Raw genomic sequence first — 22,221 nt, 5'->3', positions numbered from 1 at the left:
CTGGTGACCCAGCCGGAAAGTGCTGAGCCTCAACTGTCACCACACACTCCTTCGAGCTGCCCAAAACTCTTTCCTTTTTTAAACTGTGCCTTGCCGGCAGCGAGAGCAGCGACTGCCTGGCTGGGAGCCAGCGCCTGGAGTTCCAGCACTGGTTGCAATCTGACAGGGATATTTTTGATACTTGTCAGATATCTAGATTCCTAGATTGATAAAAATCTAGAGATAGGTATCCCTGTAAGAGCTCCGTGTGGCCGGGGGTGGTCGTGGAGAGAGGCTAAGACAATGGAAGAGAGCATGGGCTGGAAGAGAACACGGGAATGTTCGTGTAGCTGTGAAACTGCCTTGAAAAGTGGAGCCGTCGCTTACTGATCCAAGAGCCACTCGACAAAGTGGATTCAAGGCCAGAGGGGGAGACGTGGTGTCAGTGAGCATGCTTCCTAAAACGAGTCGCCTGAATTCCATACCGCAAGCAGATCCCTGAACCCTCTCTCCCTGTGGGCAGTGACCTCTAGACTTCAGAGTTGCACCAAACCACCAAAGCCATGGCTACACCTATCTAGGTGCCCCGGCCAGGCACAAACGAGAGATGCACCCTGCCTTTTGGTAACCTTACCCCCCCTGAGAGCCTGGAGTACCATGTCCCAGAAGCAATTGTTTAGAAGACTTTGATTTCTGTATTCCCACTAATCTTAGTTAAATTTATTTTGAGTATTAGAATGCTAGAACGTCTTGGGCTTTTTTTTTTCTTTTTAAAGGTTTTTTCCTTGGACATTGCAAACCCCTCCTTAAGGTTTTAAATCCCTCATGATGGCCAGAGCATAACAGCAATGCAGATTTCCTGATGGCAGATGAACTAGTGAATTCAGCAAGGGGCCCCTCTGGGTTCTGAGCACTCTCAGCACCTTCTGGGTGGCTCGCCTGGGACGGTCGCTGTGAAGAATGAGGCAGCCACAGCCAAGACCCAGAATCCCTCACTGAGGAGAAAAGAAACGGAGGAGAATCTCTGCTGAGTGCACACCCTGGCCTTTGCCAGGCTCCCAGGAGCCCTCCCTGCCAATCAGACAAGGATGTGAGAACTGGGTTCTCGGCTTCCTTCACAGGAAGACCTCTCACCTCAGGCCAGACTTAACCTAGAAGTGGGCCTTTCTAGTCAGAGGAACCCAGCCTGGTCAGCCATGGAGACGTCTCGGGGCTTCTGGGCACGTGCGGAGACTGCACTACAAGGATCAGCAAAGTAGAGTGTGGGTTTCATCTTTACACAGCTAGGAGTGAGCGTGAACATAAAATGAGTTGGGCATGGTGAACCCCCGAAACCAAGTACTTGTCTCAGGTATAGGGTATGTGTTTCTCCTGGCAATTGGGCATGGTGAACCCCCAAACCAAGTACTTGTCTCAGGTATAGGGTATGTGTTTCTCCCAGCAGTTGAGCATGGTGAACCCCCAAACCAAGTGCTTGTCTCGGGTATAGGGTATGCTCTTCTCCCGACATTTGAGTGTCTTCAAAGCTTGCACTTCTAACCATGTCTCTAAAACCTGAGAGCTACAACAAAGTCTAAACAAGAGTTGACTTTGTGAGCTTCAAAATAATTGCCTTCTGATGGACTGCTGTCTTTGGAGAGTGTGGAGAGTCCTCCGGGTGTTTTCTGGTGATGGGTCACCTTATTCAGTTCTACCGAGAGCTTCCCTCTTTCCTGGACTACACATTCAGGCCCTCTTGGAGACCACCGGTGGAGGCTTTCTGCTGTGTTTCCACCTGGACCGGCATCAGGTGTCTTGGTTCCACTGGAATGAGGAGGACCACTTAGCAGGGCCTTCTGGACTGAGCATGACAAGGGCTGAGACACCAGTGGGGCCCGGGCTCAACACACACGTGGCACCCAGCAAGCACGCCATGCTGCTCAGAGGTGGTGTTCTTTTCCACCCAGAAATCAAACTCAGAAATTTCCTAGAGAAAGATTCTTCATTTTGGAAGCAGCTCTGTTTCTGTGGAGCCAGGATTGGTCGCCCTTGGACTTCAGTCAGAGGCGATCTTAGAGTAGCTCTGGCCTGATGCTCAGAGGCCATGAAGCTTCCTTATCTCCCACGAGGACCAAAAGGAAGGGGCAGGGGCAGAAAAGTCGAGAGCAGGATGCATGAGAAGACACAGGCAAGGTAGACTTCACAAGCCTGCATTCTGGAAACAGCACCCTTCCCCTGCACAAAACCATGTGCAAAGCACTTTGGGACCAGATTACCGTGTGCAAGATGGGTGAGACTGTACCTTCCAAAAGCAGCGCTTCACAGGGGGACACCTGCCCTGCATATCAAGCCTCCCCTATGCAATGGCTCGCGATTGGTGCACACTTGGGAGCACAGCCCTCTGGGCTGGTGTCCTCCATCCCCTCAGTGTGCGATGCCTTTAGAAAGAACGAGGGCCGGAAGGCTGTCACTAGTGCCCCAAGTCCACTAGAGGGGTGCCACTATGCAGACAGAGGCCAGAATAGAGATCATTTAAAGTATGTGGTAAATAGTTGTCCCCACCTTCTGATAAACTTAAGCAAACCGCTTGGCCAGGGCTTAGAGAGGTAGAGGAAACCGCAGCCAAGAATGCAGCTGGGCAAATCTCGCTTCCTGTCTCTGAGAGGCCACCTGGGTAAGATGGTCCCATTCTATGTTATCTGATCCTCTAGCTTTTCACAGATGTGTGGATCCCAGAGAATGGCCGCAGCACCCACACCCCACCCCATCCCACCCATCCCACTCCCACCAGCAGCAGTGGGTCAGGTGCAGCTTGTCACTCAACTTCTTCCACCCCCACAAACATTTCTGTGTGATCAGCCTTCCCGCCCCACTGGCGTTTTGCGCCCTACCTGGGCTGGGTATTTTCCTTATCGCCATCCTCCCCTTGTCTTCCTTATTCATCTCATTACAGCATTCTGAGTACTCCATCCCCTTCAGCACCTTGCCACCCTCAAAAAAAAAAAAAAAAGGAAAGCCCTTTTAGTAAAGCAGGCTTGGTGGGCAGTGGCAAGCTGGATGATGCAGGTTCTCTTGGAACACCTGGCCTGTTGCATATCTCAAGTCCCAGTGGGATTGTACTTGGCCCACAGTGCTGTAAAACTGCCTGTGACACTCAGCCCTGCGGCCATTTCTGCCCCCGGGGTAAGCCGTGGACTTCTGAAGTGGACTCGGCAGCACTGCCCTAGAAAAGATGGGCAGCGGTGTCTTCCCAGAATCTCAGACACAGGGCCTGAGACTGTAGTGCTCTGGGCTTGCTGAACTTCTGAAAAGGCACAATTTAAATCGGAAGTTGGGCTGGAGAGATGGCTCGCTGCTGCTCTTCCCATCACTCACACCAGGTGGCTTCACACCCTCCTGTGACTCAGCGCCACGGCCGCTGACGCCCTCTTCTGGTCTCCCTGGGTATCTGCATGCATGTGGCATACACTACACATTCCCGTAAACATTTAATAATAAATCCTTTTTAGTTTTTCATTGTTGAGTCCACCCTACCCCTGAACCTTTAGCTTTCAGAATCCTCAACCAAACCCTTGAATTATCCTAACCATGAGGGAAAGAAGAATTCCTGGTATAGGTTGAAAATTCCTTATCGAGGAATGTGTTTCAAATGTCAGAGTTTTTTCAAATTTCAGAAAATTTGCACAAACTTTACCCTAATCTGAACATCTGAAGTGCACCCAAATCCAAAGTATTGGTAGAGTCATGTCCACGTGTAAAGGATTCAGATTTTGGCTTTTCATGTTTCAGCAGCTCAGAGCTGTGGTCCCAGGTGAAGGGCAGACCTCCTGGGGAAGAACAGCAAGAAGAGTCAAGGAAGGGCCTGCTTTTGGTTACTGAGGACTTGCAGCTAGATCTGCCCCTGCCTTCTTATGGGGGGCATGACACCCACATGTCACCAGCCAACAGTATTACCTGATTGTCCCTTGGAGCTAAATTTGAGGAGGGAGTGGGGAAAGCAAGACTGAAGGGTGCTAGCCAGTCAGAGATTTTGATCTACCTGATCGTCCTCTTTGATGTGTGTGGCAAGATGCCATTGGTCTGTTTTTTTATCAGATACACAATTAAAACGTCACACTGCTAAGGGTCTCTGAAATGTGAACATATGGGCTTCTCCAAGACTTGGAATTGTTCAGTACCCCTCTGAGAGGGGTGGAGATCACAGCTCCCCAGAGCATCAGAATGAGGACTGAGGACCAAAAAAAAAAAAAAAAAAAAAAACCGCAAGCAAACCAACTTCCCACCTAAAAGAGCAGCCAGGACGACGGCTTGGAGGTTCTGGAGCTGAGAGCCCTGTGTTTCTCAGCCTCCTTCCTGGAAACACGCAATCCCGGGCTTGGAAAATGGCATTTTGCTGCGTGTTGGCAAGAAATCCTGCAGCTGAGATTCTTCTCGCCAAATGTTGAGCGTCTTTATTTATCTGAATCTCTCCACAGTGTTTGTTTAAAAGGGAGCGCTAGAGAGTAAACGCGCTCTTCCACTGAGCATATGGACGGCTATAATTGCTGAAGTTTGTTTTTTTTCTCTCCTGTATTTGCTAACTAGCTATATATAAAATTCTGTTTCTATTTTATAGGTTTCACACCCCAAAGGCTGCTAATTTTTGCATGCATATGATTTTCACATGAATGGATGAAAATACGAAAAGACTCTTCCCCCAGGGATGGTCTAATTGCCCCAACCCTGCTCTTAGCAGCAGCTCCTAAGCTCGGGAGAAACTCCTCCTGTCCTTTCGGGCTCCCACCTTCTCTAGAAACCTCCCAGGCCTCCATCCACTCAGGAGTTAGACCAGCTGCCTTACAAACCTCATGGAGGCTGCGACTTGCCACAGAAAGGTCACTGGATGCTTCTAGGTGCTTTTCCTGTTGACCAGTTTTGCCAGCCTTCTCTGAGAATTTGAAATGGTGGAACTGTCGCCTGCCTCTGAATTAGCCAATGAAGGGGAAAGCAAATGCAAAAGAAGAGCTTTAAAATTCTTTTTTTTAAATTATCATTGGGTGCATGTTTGTATGTGCGCTCACATGGCACGGCATGCATGTGGGGGCTAGAGGGTCCCTTTCGGAGATAAATCGGAATGCCAGTTTTGTGCGGAGTCCCTTTAAACACTGAGCCATATCACCTACCAGAGAAAGATGTTAATCTGCAGCTAATTAGATGAAAACAGATATTTTGGTTTAGCCATTGGCTTCAACTTGCTTTCTCACCAACCCACTGACACTTGTCCCTCAAACCAGTGTAGTAGTGGAAAAGCAAGCAAACAGCCCAAACTTTGGCCCACATGCCAGGAGGAAGTCAATCCCAAGGAAAGGAACAATCTCCTGAGGTCACACAGTGGCAGTGGTGGGATGCCCCAGACACCTGGACACGCTGTATTGCCAGCGTATGCTACGGGACTTCTTTTCCGCTCCTGCCCATAGGATGTCAGAGTTTTGGCTGCTGGTGGTAGAAGAGGGAGCTAGATGTTTTAGGAGAGTCAGACAGCAGCGGTCAAAGTGCTGTCGCTATCTGCGAGATTCTCCTAGGTACTTAAAGGCATTCCAGGGTTCCCCAGGAGAAGGGAAGAAAGGGGGCTGACACTGAGTCCCAGCCAGCAAGAGAAGGCTCCCAGAGCTGCCTTCCATGGCAGGGAGGGGACAGTAGAGCCTGAAAGACAGAGAACAACCTGATGGTAGAGGATCATGGATAGTCTGTGGCTGTGTGGAAGCTGCCATGGAGTAAGGGTCTCAGCTGCTCCATCAACGTGCTCAGAGGCTGAGGGTGGTGAACACTACGGCAGTCTCCACGGCAGGCAGGAAGACATGGCTCTTCTCCCAGCCCTATGCTTCCTACCTAGTCTTGATGGGCTACCAGTCTTCAGGAGCCTGACTGTTGGACTGAGTTTGTTGGGCAATAAAGGAGCTGGTGCAGTAGAAGCATCAATACAGTCCTTCCCCCAGAGGGGAGTGTGCTGAGCTGGCTGTATTGGACCTGCTCCTCCCCATGAAGCAGAATTCCATAGGTCAGGTTTCAGACTCGGTGACGGTTGCTAAGCCCTGTTCCATGACAGCAGCCCTGAAGTAGGAGGGACAGATGCATGCATCATCCAGCATTAATGACACAGAGAAAGGAAAAGGGGGGAAGAGTGTTAGCGGAAGGTACTTTCAGGAAGACAGTAGACCCTGAGCTATGGAGGCCGGGAAGGAGCGAGCCAGGAGAACATTTATGGGCTGGCCCAAAAGCAAAGAGAGCAGCAGTCCAAAGGCCCCGGGGTAGAAGAGGGCTGAGATGGAACGGAGGGGGTTTGAGGATAGGATGGAAGGAGGCCTTGCAGACCATTGCTGACGTTGGCCCTTATTTCTGGGGGAAAGCCATCACATGATCCGAGCAAGAGTGATGGCCTGTAGCTGTGACTATTTAAGTTACCAGTTTGCCCCCAGCTGCCTAGGTCTACAATGAGCTCGTCATCTACCAGACCACAGAGGTGGTCCCACTTCATGCTGGCCCTGACGGTCCCCCTGTGTCCTCCTAGGGAAGGCACACTAGACACTTGCCCTGGAACTGCGTGGCATCATGGATACTTCCTCTTTATCCCAGGAGTCCCAGTAATCAATGTACCCTTCCTCCTGCAGAATTCCAGCTTCCTGCGACTGAACCTGACATCAACAACAGGCTGGAGTCCTTGTGCCTCAGTATGACGGAGCATGCCCTGGGAGGTCAGTGTGTCCTCACCACACACCTGGGGCAGCTTGAGGGTGGGTGGGACAGGAGGAGAGCAGCCTTGGGGTGCTGTGGAGCCCCTTCCCCGCACAGTTTTATGCTGTGGGGAGATGAGTCAGGGAACTGGAGGCCAGAAAGACCAACACTGTCCCTGGAAGCTCCTCCCCTCAGCACACACTGGAACCCCACAGTGGTGGTCCCAGCCAAATGCAGGAGCTGGAGGCGTCAGACACACACACAAGACATGGCTTCTAATGGGAGCATCTCCCATAGCATTGGATATGTTCCCTCTCGGCACTGGATCGACCAGTCTGGGCCAAGTATATCCCAACATGCTCTAAAAATAGAATTTTTGAAACAAAGATTTCTGCTTGTTTTTATATCTCCCTGATGCAAGTGGCTTGCCTGTGTGATCCTGGAGCTCCAAACTCACTGAGATGCCCTTTGCCACATCACAATCACACATCTTAACTAGAGCCAGGAGCATGCTCCCCAAGTCAGTGCCCCCACTCTCATCAGTCCTGCCTGCAGTTCCCCATTATGCCTGTCCTGGGGGGCTTCAGTGCCCTCCTGGGCACAAGCTCAGGGGTCTGCACATTTGTGGAGAATTGGTCGGAGCAGAAGAGATGAGCTCTGTCTACCCCTCAGGCCTCCCCTTCCTGTCCTCTTCTGCCTGGATGATGGGCCGCCTGAGATCTGGACCATTGCCACACCTAGGGCCCAGCTGAGCCTCCTCTAACAGAAGTGGGTAGAAAAGCTGCCGTCCTGAATTTTTTGTTCCCAGGACCCTCCACCCCTGGCTTTTAAATGTTTAATCTATGTACACTAAGGATTGTGTGAAAATATAATTTTGTCCTGAAAACAAAACAGGAAATAAATTGTTTGCATGGAACAGCGTAAAGAACTGGAACTCCCCCAGCAAACTTAAATGTCAGGAGGGAGCTCAGGAGCCCTGGGGCTACCCCGGCACTACAGGGCTCCGGACGAAACAGAAAAGATCCAGGGAGCCCTATCTGCAAACCATTGCTCCATCTCTCTGGTCACGCTGTCCCTGGACATCTCACAGCATCTCTGGGAGTTGTTGCCAGCTCCTCTCCCCTGCTGTGTCAGTAGCCCCTAATAACTAATGGGAGACCACCCAAATAAGGATCCACAAACTGTGGTGTAGCCATTCAGTGGAACAGTAACAGCCTTACCAGGGAAGAAGTGCCCATAAACAGAGCATGGGCAAACTTGAAAGCTTCCCTGGCAGGAAGTCTACAGCCCAGTGTACTGCTGCCCCTCGGTGCCTGGCTGTGTGGAGAGCCTGGTACAGAATTCCACTGCCTTGTGAGTCAGCAAGGAAACCTGACCTTCCCCCGCAGGGCCTGATGGGCCTTGGATAACTGGCATTTGGAAGCTCTTATCAAACGGTTAAGTGCTGCTGTTATCATTAGCAGTGAAAATGCCAAATACGCTTTATTCAGAAGTTTTCATTGAACAGGCTTGCTTTGTCTTTTGTTTTTTAATAAGCTAGTCCTTCTATTTTCTCGGAATACCTCTTGGAACTGATGAGATTTCACTAATGTTTTCATCTTGTTAATCTCCTCAGCCTTTTTATTGCTGGGTTTTGGGTTTTGTGTTTTTGTTTTCTCTCAACAATCCCTTCTTGTGGGTAGCCTCCTCCTAAGCAGTCTCGGGCAAAGGATGGAAATCAAACTGAAGGTGGCGTAGGCCAGTAGAGGAGCACTGTGGCCTCCAGCTATGGCAGGGTTTCTAGGGGTCAGCCCTTTCCAGGTGCCAGGGGAGAGAATCCTGCTGGGGACTTCACGCCTGCAAATTAGATCATTTTATAGAAAGACAAATGGCAAGAGGAAGGCACGGTTAAATTTCCTCTGGGGCTGGGGAAACAGTCCAGTGGACAAAGTGCTTGCCATAAAAGCTTTAGGATCTGAGTTCAAATCCCCCAGAATCCATGCAAAAAGCTGTGCATGGTAGCTTTCAGATGTGCCTGTAATACCTGCACTAGGAAGGTAGAGACAGGCAGGTCCCTGGAGTTTTCAAGGTCTAGCCACATGAGTGAGCTCTAGATTCAGGAGATCTCAAAAATAAGATGGAAAATAATGAAGATCCCTGACGTTGACCTCTGACCTCCACACACAGAGACACTTGCACTTGTACACATGTGCACATATGGACAGAAATGAGACATAGAACAGGGGAGGGAGAAAAAGAGGTAACTCAGGGATGCAGGAGGAGGGTATCAAGTCGTCTGTATCTAGATGACCATCCACTGTGGTCCACAGTGCCAACTTTTAGGTGTCTCTGATGTCTCCGCTCTTCTCTGTTTCCTTGGTAACTGCTGCCCTCCGGGTTCTTGTCTAAGCCCTTTTTCTCTAGGCCTTCCTTTGCCATCTCTTCTTCCCTGAGACCCCTGGAGGGGGGGAACAAAAGGACACCCAGGTAGAGGGTTGCAAATCTTTCATCAGACTCTGTTATGCCTAGGGTGTGTCACCTGAGGTATTCAGGCGAGATGAACCTCTAAACCCCTTATAGAGGGGCTCCGAGATCTACAGGCTAGCCCGTTGTCAGAGTCTGAGGCCTTTTCTCAGGAGTTCTGGCCCTCCTCCTTTTCCCCTTCCCAAGCCCCTCTTCCCAAGCCTTACCAGCGCCGCTGTCGCAGATGGAGAAGTCCTGTGCAGGTTACTTTCTCAGGGAGCTAGGATGGCATTTATTGCAGTGATAAGTTGTAAACCTCTGGTGCTTGCTTGGGTATGGCGCCCCCTGACGTTCTCAGTGTGCCATTTTCACAAGTGCAAATAGTAAATCTGCCTTTCCTTGGAAGACATGGCATGTGGTTGAAATGCAAAGTTAATGTGCCTTGGAGTTGAGCTGGTTGAGATTTTCACACTCCTGGCTCCTCGGTTTCACAACCGTGAAGATTTTGCATTAATGTGCGGGCCAGAGAGCCAAGCAAGAGTGTGCTCTACTTTTAGAGATATCTACAGACATCCACATGCCAGAGTGACTTCTGCACACACTCCTGTTCTACAATTGTTGAGCCCTCTGCACAGGTTCAGGCTGACACCACAGAAAGTCAGCTATTGATCAGAAGTCCAGACCTGTGGGCTAGCCGATGCTCCAATACCCCAAACCAGTGGGGGTGGGGATCTCTTAAAAAAATCCCTCCCTAAATTGGCATATCTTATAACACATGCTTGTCTATTCTTGTCTGTACACATGTACGTGTGCACACGCGAGTACAAATAGAATTGGGAAAACCTAAATAAGGTCAATGGATTATGTCAAGGTCAGTGTCCTCACTGTAATGTCCCATTACACCTGCGCAAATTGTCACTACTCTAGGACCTGACAAGGTGCCCATACGATCTTGCTAGACCATTTCTTACAAATGCATGTGGACCTATAATTATCTCAATAGGACTTGCAACAGCAACAACAAAAAACTCCCCTCAAGCTCAAGCTGGCAGAATTGCCGGTATGACACCGACACCGCCAGCAAGGAGGTCAGGAAACCCCTGCAGGGGGTTCCTCACCACCTTTCCATGTCTTCTAGGTCCCTAACTTTCCCTAGAATGCCCAGGCACTCCTGTCTTGTCTCTGAGCCCTGCATAGTAACTAAAAATGTCCCCTCCACTAGGCCCAGCTGGCCATAATGGGGGTTGAACTAGCCACACTGGCTGGCCACTAGAACTTGCCAAAGCCAGAGAGGTGCTCTGCAGCTCTCCCACTACTGCCCTCATCCAGCGGTCGCCGGACACCATCTTGTCTGCTCTGTGATGACCAAGCCATGCCTCCCTGCCTGCTGTACGTAGCCCATCATCTCAACCTGCACCAGCAAGGCTACTTCTTCACTGCCCCACCCACCACCACCCTTGCCCGTCATCAGACCACCGGCCAGAGAAGCCAAGCTCAAGTGAGATTGCATTGTTCTGCTGTTTTCAGTTTCCCCTGTACCAGCCAAGGTCCTCCTCTTGGTGTGCAGGTGACTGGGTCTGCCACTGCAGACTGTGCCAGAGCCCTCGTGAAAACGGGCAGCAGGGAAGAGCCAGGCAGCTCCGCCCTCATGGCCTCTAGTCTCTGAAGCACGTGTCCTGCCACAGACACACACCTTGCCTTGTGACCGAGTCTCTAGCATGCCAAGGAGGCAACCATCACAAGCTTCCGATCTGGATGTGCGCAGCATCTGCCTTTGCTTTTCTGGCCTTTATTCTTGCTGCGGAGAATTTGAATCAGCTATATCCATCCCCCTGATTGCCCAGCTGTAGGCAGGAGCAGGTCTCTTTGTCTGTGGCCTTTCATCAAGAACTTCAGGAAGAGAGAAACGATGCCAAAGAAATGGCTTTGAGCTCCACAACTGCTCTCACATTTCTATTAAAGCCCCTTCCCTGTCCTTACAGGCATGATCCTGCCACTCGGTCCCCACCCCCTCATCCTACACACAGGGTCACTGCCAGCCCTTGCATTTCATAACTCATCATTCCACCTCTCTTGTCCCCTACCCATCCTCCTTTCCTGCTTAGCACACTCCTACCAGCACCATTGGCAAGTCATTTTGTGTCTTTATGAGTCTATCCTTGACTTCCAAGGTTGACCCATCCATCCTTCCCTCCATGGTCCCTCTCTCTGGGAACATGTTGCTTAGAACCATCATCACTCTGAGCTTTATTGTTGATTATATGTGTCACTAGTGTAAATTCTAAGATGTGAGTACTTGGGAGGTAAGAACCGTTGCATCTTGGCTCCCAGTCTTAATGTGGTTTCTGTTTTTTGTTTTTTGTTTTTTAAAAAAAAAGCTACTTCTAGATGTTAGATGGGTAGTAATGTCAGTGGATGAGTGAATGAGTAGGTGAGTGGGTGAGGGGGTGCGTGGGTGGGTGAGTGAGTAACTGAAGACATTATGTCAGAGTCCAGGATGCTCAAGGTGCTGAGGCATTACCGGCGGTGGGCTAACCCAGAACTGGTTTTGCTCATCTAGTCCTCTTTGGCTCCTTTTCACAGACGGGGTTGACCGGACCTCCACAATCTAGAAACTGAAGATGAGAGTGACCGCGCTGGCCGTGAAATCGACTGCTGCGGGCCCAGTGTCAGCCATCTTCAGGGTTGCATAGAATCTTCCAAGACACTTTGCAGCCTTTTTCCCCTGGTCCCTCGCCCATTTTGATTTTGTGAGAGCGTAGGTCATCCTTGTAAACATATCAGTAGACCTGGGGTCGGTCATGTTGTCATTTGTTTCTGTCATGGGATGGGACGGTATGCAGGGTGGGGAGGGGACGTGTGGGACTGGGAGGGGGTGGAGGGTCGCTAGTGGCTTCCTGGATGGAAATGGGGTGGGGAGAGAGATGCAAGAGACACACAGGAGGGAGGTAGCAGCCCTGCCCTGAGGAACCTTCTCGGAAAGCCAGGCTTCGTCGTCCGTCGTCAGGCTGCGGGAGGATATAAGCGACCAGAGCAAGATGGCGGCTGGCCGGTTTGTGACTCCCCTGACTGGATTTCCGTGCGGCCCGACTTGAAACAGCCGCAGCAAGGGCAAGAGGACGAAATTCCCTCCAGCTAACTTTCAGATAAACTTTGATTTGTGTATTGTTTACATAAGAATTTTAAAGGGTACATAATGCGTAGCGTTTGGGTAGAACTTCTCTTCATACTATGGTCTTTTGTAAAAGACTGATTATTGTTATGGATTCATTTTGTTTCATCTATTTTTATAATAGTAGCAGGGTTGTATTTTAAAATGGCTGCCAAGCTCTGCTTCTTGGGAAGATGGGTGCGGTCCAGAAGGCCTCGAGTTGCCACCTCCCCACCGTGAGGTGGGAGGAGCGGTGGGAGGAGCGTGTGGATGGATTTGAAAGGCGAGGATGTGGCAAGGACACAAAGATGGTGGCGCCGTGTGTTCAGTCGTGGATTTGCTCATAGGTCACCCAGAAATGATAAACTTTGCAACCTCTTTCTGGACCGGATTTGCATCCCACCCTTCCCACAGGCTCCATCCTACCACCCTGGGTCTCACTCCACAGACACACAAGTGGACGCAGGTCCCTCTAGCTGGCTCAGAGTCAGAACATTTGCGATGGAGGTTTTGCCTGAGCCTAAGCCTGGGAACTGTATCCCTTTTCACTCCATCTCTGCTGAAGAAGACTGGTCCAGCGATAGCGTCAGATCAGTGCCGAGAGGCAGAGACTCCACCATCCAAGGCAGGCAATGAAAGCAGAGGCAGGAAAGGTTAAATTCATATGAGAGAAATGATGGCGCTAACCATGCACGTGAGTCAGAGATGTGCTGTATCATGGGATGATTTATCCAGCCTTACACAGGGAAGGGAAAACACACTCACATGCACCCATGGGCACCGTGAGAGATTAGCTGTGGCTCCACAGGGTAATAGCTCTGTTTCTTAAGGGCAACAGAGACAATATTTCAGAATTTGATGCAATGGAGGATATTAGAGAGAATCCAAAAAGAATTGTGCACTGTACTGGAAAATTAGTTGTGCAAATGTGGTGGTGTGGATGCTTAGCCAGAGGTGTGACCTAGGAGATAAGACAAGGCCTGCTTACTAAACGGGTGAGACTGACACCTCCTTAAAAAATAAAAAAGTTATGCCTAAGTCAAAATGAAAGGGATCGGACCATGCAAATGGCCGTAGTTATTTTTTCAAGTTAATGAAGGGCATTCAGACTTTAAAGGCCTTAATAAAAGTCCACACAACTTTGTTAGCCTGTAGAGATTACAAATGTCCACCCAGCCCAGCCTTGCATGCCGCAGCAGAGATCCTAAAGTCCTTTTATAGTCCAGAAGGCCAGGGGCACCGTAAGTAGACAGACAGCTCTCAGCGAGCACAGAAGACTTGGGTACACTCTTCCATGCACACATTACAACAGCAACCACAAAAGATTCAGGCCACTCCTCGGGGGACCAGGGATTGACGATGCAAATTCATGTGCAGAAGAAGGCAGCATGTTTATATATACATATTTAAATCTTTTTAACCAAGTGCCATTAACACTCATCCCTCATGACCCTTTTCCATACAATGTCAGGGTTGGGGAAGGAGCTGGGTGGGGTGGAGGATCCCATGTAAGGCCGAACAGCTCAAAATGTTGAAGGCCAAAGGTAAGGCCAGAGGGTCTGAGGATGTGTTCGGAGGAGTGTTGAGGAGATAAACAGAGAGGAACAATGGGATTCCTCGTCTCGGAGAAAGGAAAAGGTGTTCGGATCCGCCACATATCCATAAGGACACAGGCTACTCGGAAACCAGACTGCGGCCACAATCGCATGAGCGTGGACCTTTTACAGAGAAGACCGTAGAGTATTTGCTAATCTGAATTTCTATTTATTCCGTCATTGAATATAGAAACAATGGTTATCTGATTATTAGAGATATTATTTTGGATATGTTACTTATTAACTCGCTATGGCTGGTAACCATGATAAAGTCTGTTATTAGTAACAACATACTTCTTTTTTTAAAAGAGAAAAAGAAAAAAGGAAAGCTTATTTTTCATCGACTGTATAGATTTATCTACTTAGTTGTGGTTTGCTATGTTAATGTTTTCATTTTTTTTTTAAGTTTTCTGATGATTTTGAGAGCCTCTCCCCACCTTGTTTTGAGTCCTGTGTTGACTGCAGGTATACAGCTCAATTTAAAAATCCTAAAGCAAAAGAATCTTATTTATAAAAAGACCGCAACAGTCGCATGCCTGAGACTGAGGTTGAACCTGTAGGGATAAGCTGCCGTGCCTTTTTTTGTATTTACTCATTGACACCCCATGCAGCTGTTTTATATTAAATAGTAAAGGTTTGAAACTTTCAGAATAAAATTCTATTTCACTGCATACCCTCCCACCCCGCTCTGATTTAAGCAGCATGTCGCCGCGCTGTCTGAGGCACAGTGCTGTTCGACAATATCATGGCTGATGTTTTATTGGTGCTTTTTACTCATAGTGTTTTCTTACCAGAAAACAGTAGGAAGAAACACACGAACTGTGTACAAGACACGAAACATTGCTGCTGATGGTTTTTGGTTTTCTGTTTTGTTTTGTTTTGTTTTTTTCTCCCTCCCAACCACACGCTTTTGAGTTCACTTTTTTAAACACAAATCCAGCGAGCAGAGTCAATGCTGCTGGGTCTGCCTGCCAAGGGCTGCTGTTTGCACCAAGCTCTCGTATCCTGGGTTGAACTGAAGGTCTTTCTCTGCTACCCGGGATGGGAGCTGCGGCTGGGCCTCACCTCCCATCCTTCCGAGGCGACACTGAGGAAATCAGATTTTCTTTTGAGGTGTCGCCGGCTGCCTTTTACAGGATGGGAGTCTTCTCCGGGCCTTTGTTCTTCTGTGCCTCTTGTAGCTAGTGCTGATGCTGGGTTTGTAGATCTGTGCACCCCAGAGCCTGGGCTGAGGGCTGAGCTAGAGAAGAAAGGAAAGTGGGTTCCGTAGGATGTCTTCCCTCTGCAGCCTGGGGGTGGGGGAGCAGCCTGCCCAGGGTACTCAGGTGTGCCTATTACAAACAGAACCTGCAGAAGGATAAGTTGTACCCGGAGCTGTGATAACACTAATGTTGTTTTTTTTTTTCTTTTTTACAACTCATCAGAGATGTTTGCAAAGTGACTTTTTTTTTTTAATTCCTTTATCTTGACTTAAAGGTGAATGTGTATCCCTCTGGGAAGAGCAAGAAGAAAGCAGGAATGTTAGTATTGGCAAACAGAAGGCTTCCTCCTGTATTAATATATAACCCTCACGTATTTATGCCTAACGTAAGCTGACCTTCAAAAGGCTTTCTTGCGTCGCATGCCCTGTGCAGGCATCTGTATTGTACATGCATGCCTTTTGTCCTGTTTTCCTGTATAAAATTAGTGAACAAAGAAATATTTTTGCCTAGTTCATGTTGCCAAGCAATGCATATTTTTTAAATTTGTCATATATGGAAAGAGCATGTTTGTTACATGTAAAAGCTTTACTGATACACAGATATACTAATGTTTGAAGATGCTGTTCTTCACAAGTGTACAGTTTTCAAATGTTGTTACCGTGACAACACCCTCGTGCTCTAAACTTGCTACAGTGTATTTATTATTCATTTCCTCTCCAGAATTAAGACTCATGGCTATATTTCCTATGGTTATATTGAGAGCGAAGGGAAATGATTAATACAAGGTTTTGTAACACTGGTGTGTGTGTGTGTCTTTTTAACCCCCTTCTTTCTGTAAACACGATCAATTATTAGCAAAACAAACAATGAAACAAGTCTTAGAAACCAGCCCTGAGTGGTTTGTAACCAGTCTCAGCTGATCACACCACATGCTCCTTTCTGAAACAATCAAGGAAAGGGTTGGCAAAATGTCTGCAGTTTGACCTGTGCCCAGGATAGTCAATAAACGCTTTGCCCAAATCAAATGCAAAGAACTTTGCAGCTGCATTCATGGCTTTCTCCTGTTCTGGATGGCCTTTGCCACGTGGAGCACTTTTACCATAGCATAAAGAAACAGCCTCCTGGGAGTCATGGGACTTCACCTGCACGCGAGTAGGATCCCATTCTAACACTTCTGATGGCAGTATGCCGACATATATGGTAAATTCTAAGTGTCCTATGGTTAAGTGTATGACTGGAGAGACAGGCTTGGGCTTGAAGTCTGGCTTTAGTGTTCTTTGTTTTGGCCCATGATGATTTAACCTTTATGTCTTTAGACCTCTCAGCCAAAGAGAAGTGAAAATGAAGTATGAGATGACGGTTATTCCCACCTGTAACCTGCACCCCAAAGTTCTCCGAGGATGCCTCGCTTGCCACTGGATCAGTGAGGCCTTAGAATTTCTAGTGAAAAGACCATTGCAAGTCTTAGAAAGGAAAATATTCCATTGGGGCTGGATTACAGTTTTGGAGGTTTAGTCCATAGTCTTCAGGGCAGGGAGCAAGGCAGCGTGTGCAAAGGCATGCTGCAGAGGGGTCTGTGCAGTCTGCACCTGGATTGTCAGGCAGCATTAAGAGACGCTGGGCCTGGCTTGGGCATCTGAAAGCTCCAAATCCACCCCCAGTGACACACTTCCACCAACAAGGCCACACCTCCAATAATGCCACTCCCTCTGAGTCTATGGGGCCCATTTTCATTCAAATCATCACAAGTGACCACACAGCTACTCCTTTTATCCAGGCTCAGTTGCTTAAGAGACCAAAAAAAAAAAAAAAAAAAAAAAATCTAAATTGGTACTTGAAAATGAAGAAATATCCCATACAGTATGATAAAATATTAAAAAATGAAATTCCTCATAAAGTTGAATCCTTATAACCCCCAATGAGCTATGAGAGAGGGCACACAAAGAATACTGTGTGGACCTCGCTTTGAAATGCACAGGTTGAAGAGAAAGGCAAGACTAGGGAACCACAGTGAGGTGACTAGCGCTGCCCAAGCTGGCCTGACAGCAAAGTTACAGCTCTGAGCCGCAGGCTCTGCAAGGGGATGCTCGATCCCAGAGAAATGCTCTCCACAGAGGAAAGCTTGCAGGGCGTCCACGGCCCCTGCACCACAGACATGTAATTCCACTCTTGAAAAGGGATTGGGCCAGTGAGATGGCTCCGTGTATAAAGGAACTTGCCACCGAATCTGACAACTTGAGTTCTACCCAGGGAAACTATGGTGGAGAGAGAGACCTGATTCTGCAACGTGTCCTCCAACTGCACACGCACATGCACACACATGTGCATGCACACACAAACACACACATACATGCACACACATACATGCACGCACATACATGCATGCACACATGCATGCATACACATGCATGCACACACATGCACATGCACACGCGTATGCATATGCACGCACACGCAAACACACACTTTAAAAGAAACAACTGGTGAGAAGTGATGGAGCACACCTTTATCCTAGCACTCAGGGCTAAACACACCAAAAGGAGAACAACAGACATGTTCATACGATAGTAGCGTGGAAGAAGCCATGGGTGAGTTACCAACTCATATCCCAGTGAGCCATGATGGGGAGTCCACTCTCTTGGGAAAGTCTCTTGGTTTGTCCTATTGGTCCATCACCACATCTGTCACCCACGGAAAGAACTCTGTTCCCCAGAGACAATTCAGGCCCATTGGCATCCCACCACAGACCTGCAGAGAGTGCTTCACAGGTGTTCAGACTCACCTGATAGACACCTCTGGACATGCCTGTTGCCTTAGATGGGAAGTTCTGCCCACTCTGGGTGTGAGCGTTCCCTGGCTGGGATCTTGGACAGCATCCGTAGAGGGAGCTGAACGGGAACACACGTACATTCTCTGCTCTCTGTTCTGATTATGGAAGCAGAAGTGAGTTGAGCTGCTGCCTCTGGAACTACCTTTGTGACGGACTGTAATCTCAAACTGAGTTAAGCCTTTTCTCCCTTAAATTGCTTTTACTGGGGTATTTTATCATGATAACAGAGAGGAAAACTAAGACACAAGACAACAGATGTGTACAAGCTTCACTGCCTTCTATTTCTGTTCTCTCCTCCTGACCCTTGAGCCCCACCCCTTCCTCAGAGGCTACTGCAGTAGCTCTGGGATCCCCTAATCTGGGCTCCTGTGAACAACACATGGTTGCTGGCTTTTTCCGTTCAACACAATCCAACTCTTTTGTGAGGTACAATAAAAATTAAACCTACACTGGCCCCCTGCTATGTTTTATGAGATCAGGCAGACAGATTATTCTATTCAGTTCCTGTAAGGTCACCGTGTTCTGCTTTGCTAGGCTCTGAGGACACTCAAGAGGAGGTGGATAGGGGGTTCTGCTGCCAAAATAAGCCAGGCCAGCAATGCTCTCAACACAGGTCCCAGGGACACCCGAGAACTTGGGCCGAGAACGATGACCAATCGGGCTGTTAGTCACTCTAAAAGCTGAAAACAAAATAGGTGGGAAACGGGAAGTGGGTGTGTGGGTGTGTGGGTGTGTGGGTGTGTCACCACTAAAGCCGAAGCCTTTGGAAGCAAGCCTGCTTGTAGAGCGCCATTCCCAAGCCACCCACCATGCTCTCCACATTCCCATCCCTGGCGCCTGGCCCTGGTGGATGGAGAATGGAGGGTGGTGTGTGTGTGTGTGTGTGTGTGTGTGTGTGTGTGTGTGTACACATGTTCACACACATTCGTGTGCCTGTCTGTGTCTATGAAGTGGGAAATGTAGGCTGGAAAAACTGGGAGACTGGCATGACATCACTGTGGCCGAAGGCTCTTCTTGAACAAATGATTGCTCAGTGTGTCCTCCAGGCTCCAGCCTGGCCAGTCACTCCCTCTGCCCATGTGGCTTCTGTCCACAGACACTGACTCCTCTATGTTTTCAACTTGGGAATTCAATGTCTGAGAATTTCCTCTGTGGAATATTTTAAACTCTTAAATGCCTTCTACTTCAACTTTAAAAAAACAGCCAGGAAGCCTTTTAGCAACTTTATAAAGCTTTAACTTTACACACATTTAAAAAAAAAAAAGACTTTTGCGTTGATATTTGATGCAGGGACATCTTTTGGCTTTAATACTACATTACATTTGTTGTTCTTTGTTTGATTGGTTGGTTTTTGTTTTGTTTTGAAATTTTACTCTTTTAAGACTAATGCAAGAGAAACAAAATCAGAGACTTGGTGAGTGACTTAATTTCTCTCCCATCAGGGCTGATGGGACTTCAAACAACAGCAGCACTCCTGGAGGTCCACAGCCAGATTGAGTGTACCTTGGCTTTCTTTAATGTCCTTGGGAGGCATTTCCAGTGTGTGTGTGTGTTCACACACCTGCACATGTACCATAGACTCTTGTCAGGCTCAGTTAAGTGAGGTTGAATGAGTCTACAAACCCTGACCTCACATCTGTCCGGTTAAACCTTACCGCTACATTTCTTGTTGGGTTTAGCCCCAGTCTGATCAGTACAATGAGGTTTTACGCTCATTGTTTTGTTTTGTTTGTTTTGCACCTCTGCTAGCTTCTCCTAACATTGGCCTGAGTCCTTGGCTTGCAAGACAGAAAGTACACACACGTGGATGAGATCATAAAGACACAAACGTACACACGTGCGGATGAGATCATAAAGACACAAATGTGCACACATGCGGATGAGATCATAAAGACACAAATGTGCACACACACAGATGAGATCATAAAGACACAAATGTGCACACACACGGATGAGATCATAAAGACACAAATGTGCACACACACAGATGAGATCATAAAGACACAAACATGCACACACGTGGATGAGATCATAAAGACACAAATGTGCACACACACGGATGAGATCATAAAGACACAAACGTGCACACACATGGATGAGATCATAAAGACACAAATGCGCACACACGTGGATGAAATCATAAAGACACAAATGTGCACACGTGCAGATGAGATCATAAAGACACAAACGTGCACACACACAGATGAGATCATAAAGACACAAATATGCACACACGGATGAGATCATAAAGACACAAACGTACACACGTGCGGATGAGATCATAAAGACACAAATGTGCACACGTGCAGATGAGATCATAAAGACACAAATGTGCACACGTGCGGATGAGATCATAAAGACACAAATGTGCACACACAGATGAGATCATAAAGACACAAATGTGCACACACACGGATGAGATCATAAAGACACAAATGTGCACACGTGCAGATGAGATCATAAAGACACAAATGTCACACTCAGATGAGATCATAAAGACACATTTTACAGAAAATTTCCCTCTACCCATTGCTAACTGCACCAGGCCAATCCCAGGGTGGAAAACACAGAGCCAGCAGCCTTCTTTGTTCTCTGGACTTGGACATCTCCGGACTGGGCCAGGCCGTCTCCTAAGCAACCTCGCATGACTGCTAAGATCCAGGCTCTCTCTCACTCACCTGCCAGTTCCTCCAGGTCTGCTTCTAAGGCATTCGTGGTTAACCTGTTCTTCGAAAGAGTAAGATTTAGCTGTGGGCTTTGAAGTATTTCCTGTATATATGACATCCTAGAATGAGATGCTAACCAGCTAGACACCTGGAAAGAAAGGACACCAAGAACAAGGTCCTCTTGGACTCATAGGCGTAGTTCAGAGTTAAAGTGAGGTGGCCACACGACAAAACCTGAGCTGCTCAGAACGTCCACCGCCTCCGCTGCTGCCACCACCCGTACCCCGTTCCTTCAGTCTCAGCTTGAATGATATGAGCCTAGGACAGTGTCTATTAGAGAGTAAAGTAATGGGACTGCTACCCAACTTCCCCCAGTAGGACATGATAGCCTGTACAGTCAAGATGGAGCCATGGACATAGATCTGCTCTGCTCTTTGGGGTCCCTGAAAAGCTCCCTCATTCACTACAGAGAGAAGATTTCAATCCTTGTCCCTTGAAGACAGTAGCACCCCAAACACTGAGAGCAGGGACCATAGTTAAGGGATGGTCAGCGAGTAAGACCCTCAGGATATCACCATCTCATGGGAACGCCTATTTGATGGGCACAAGCTCTCAGAAGAGTGTAGGAAGCCAGATGATAATGAACCAAATCTGGATTCTGCAAAAGATGAATGAACAACACATTGAAGAGGCAGGAAGGAAAGAGGTGTCCTAGCCGTTCCTCCTCCAGCTCCTGGCAATGCAACGTGTAGAGTCCTCCCACCTGGGAAGGCGAGAAGAGGAAAATCCAGGCCTTGCACTTGGGAAGCAGAGCCAAGATCTGGCCAAACCTCCAGACCCATGTTGTTTTCCCTGGTGCCCCCATCACTGGCCCTCCATCTTGGGACAGAGGCAGACTCCATCTGCTCACTAACAGGTACAACAGAAAACCAGGGCTGTGCCCTGGAACTCGGTGTCAGCACACTGTGCTGGAAGCCAGCATCGTGCAGAACCTTTATCAGAGCTGAAAAGCTAGACAGAATTCCACACCTGACCACAGGCCAGAGCCTGTGACAAGGCACCTGGGCCCACCCAGGCCCACATTCAGAAGGGGCCCTTTGTAGACACTCACTGAAAAGCACACCAAACAGAAATGTGTGACAAACTTGGTCTCAAAGTGTCCTCTACCAGTGAAATAGCGACAACACGGCAAGCACAGGCTTATAAGAAACCCGTACTTAAGGTTCCATCTAGTGATCGGACAGCGGAAGTGACCACAGGCTCTGAAGAAAAATAAGCATCCTGCTTAAAATCCCTGGAAGAAAAGCCACAGGCGAGGCCAGATGACGCAATCAGGAGCAAACAGAGGCCTCTGATGAGCAGAGAACACCACACACCAACAGCATCAAAATCGTCCTTGAATCCCAGCACTCTGGAGGCAGAGGCACGAGGTCTCTGTGAGTCTGATGGCCAGCCTGATCTAAATATTAAGTTCTAGGACAGCCAGGACTTCATAGAGGTACCTTGTCTTCAAAAGAAGAAAAGACAAAGAAGTCCAGGGAGGAACTAGAGATGGCTCAGAACCAAGTTCAGTTCCAAGCACTTAGATCAGGCAGCTTACAACCACTTCCAACCCCAAGGGATCCAGCATCTCTGGCCTCTGTGGGTACCTGCTCGCTCGTTCTCT

At 48.4% G+C, this 22,221-nt stretch overlaps 1 protein-coding gene across 3 annotated transcripts in view; it reads left to right on the top strand.

Annotated features, from left to right (window-relative positions):
* Positions 1–15,855, top strand: part of Samd4a (sterile alpha motif domain containing 4A) — a 214,672-nt gene extending 198,817 nt beyond the window's left edge. For all 3 annotated transcript variants that reach the window (XM_087911988.1, XM_087911987.1, XM_087911989.1), the window contains 2 exons: positions 6,606–6,689; positions 11,695–15,855. In XM_087911988.1, coding sequence (XP_087768114.1) covers positions 6,606–6,689; positions 11,695–11,723 — 113 coding nt within the window. In that variant the 3' untranslated portion in view covers positions 11,724–15,855. The remainder of the gene's footprint in view (positions 1–6,605; positions 6,690–11,694) is intronic.
* The last annotated feature ends 6,366 nt before the right edge of the window (positions 15,856–22,221 follow it).

This window comes from Myodes glareolus, chromosome 12 (genome assembly GCF_982192425.1).
Source record: "Myodes glareolus chromosome 12, mMyoGla1.1, whole genome shotgun sequence".
NCBI lineage: Eukaryota > Metazoa > Chordata > Mammalia > Rodentia > Cricetidae > Myodes > Myodes glareolus.
This window is presented reverse-complemented; position numbering and strand designations above follow the sequence as displayed.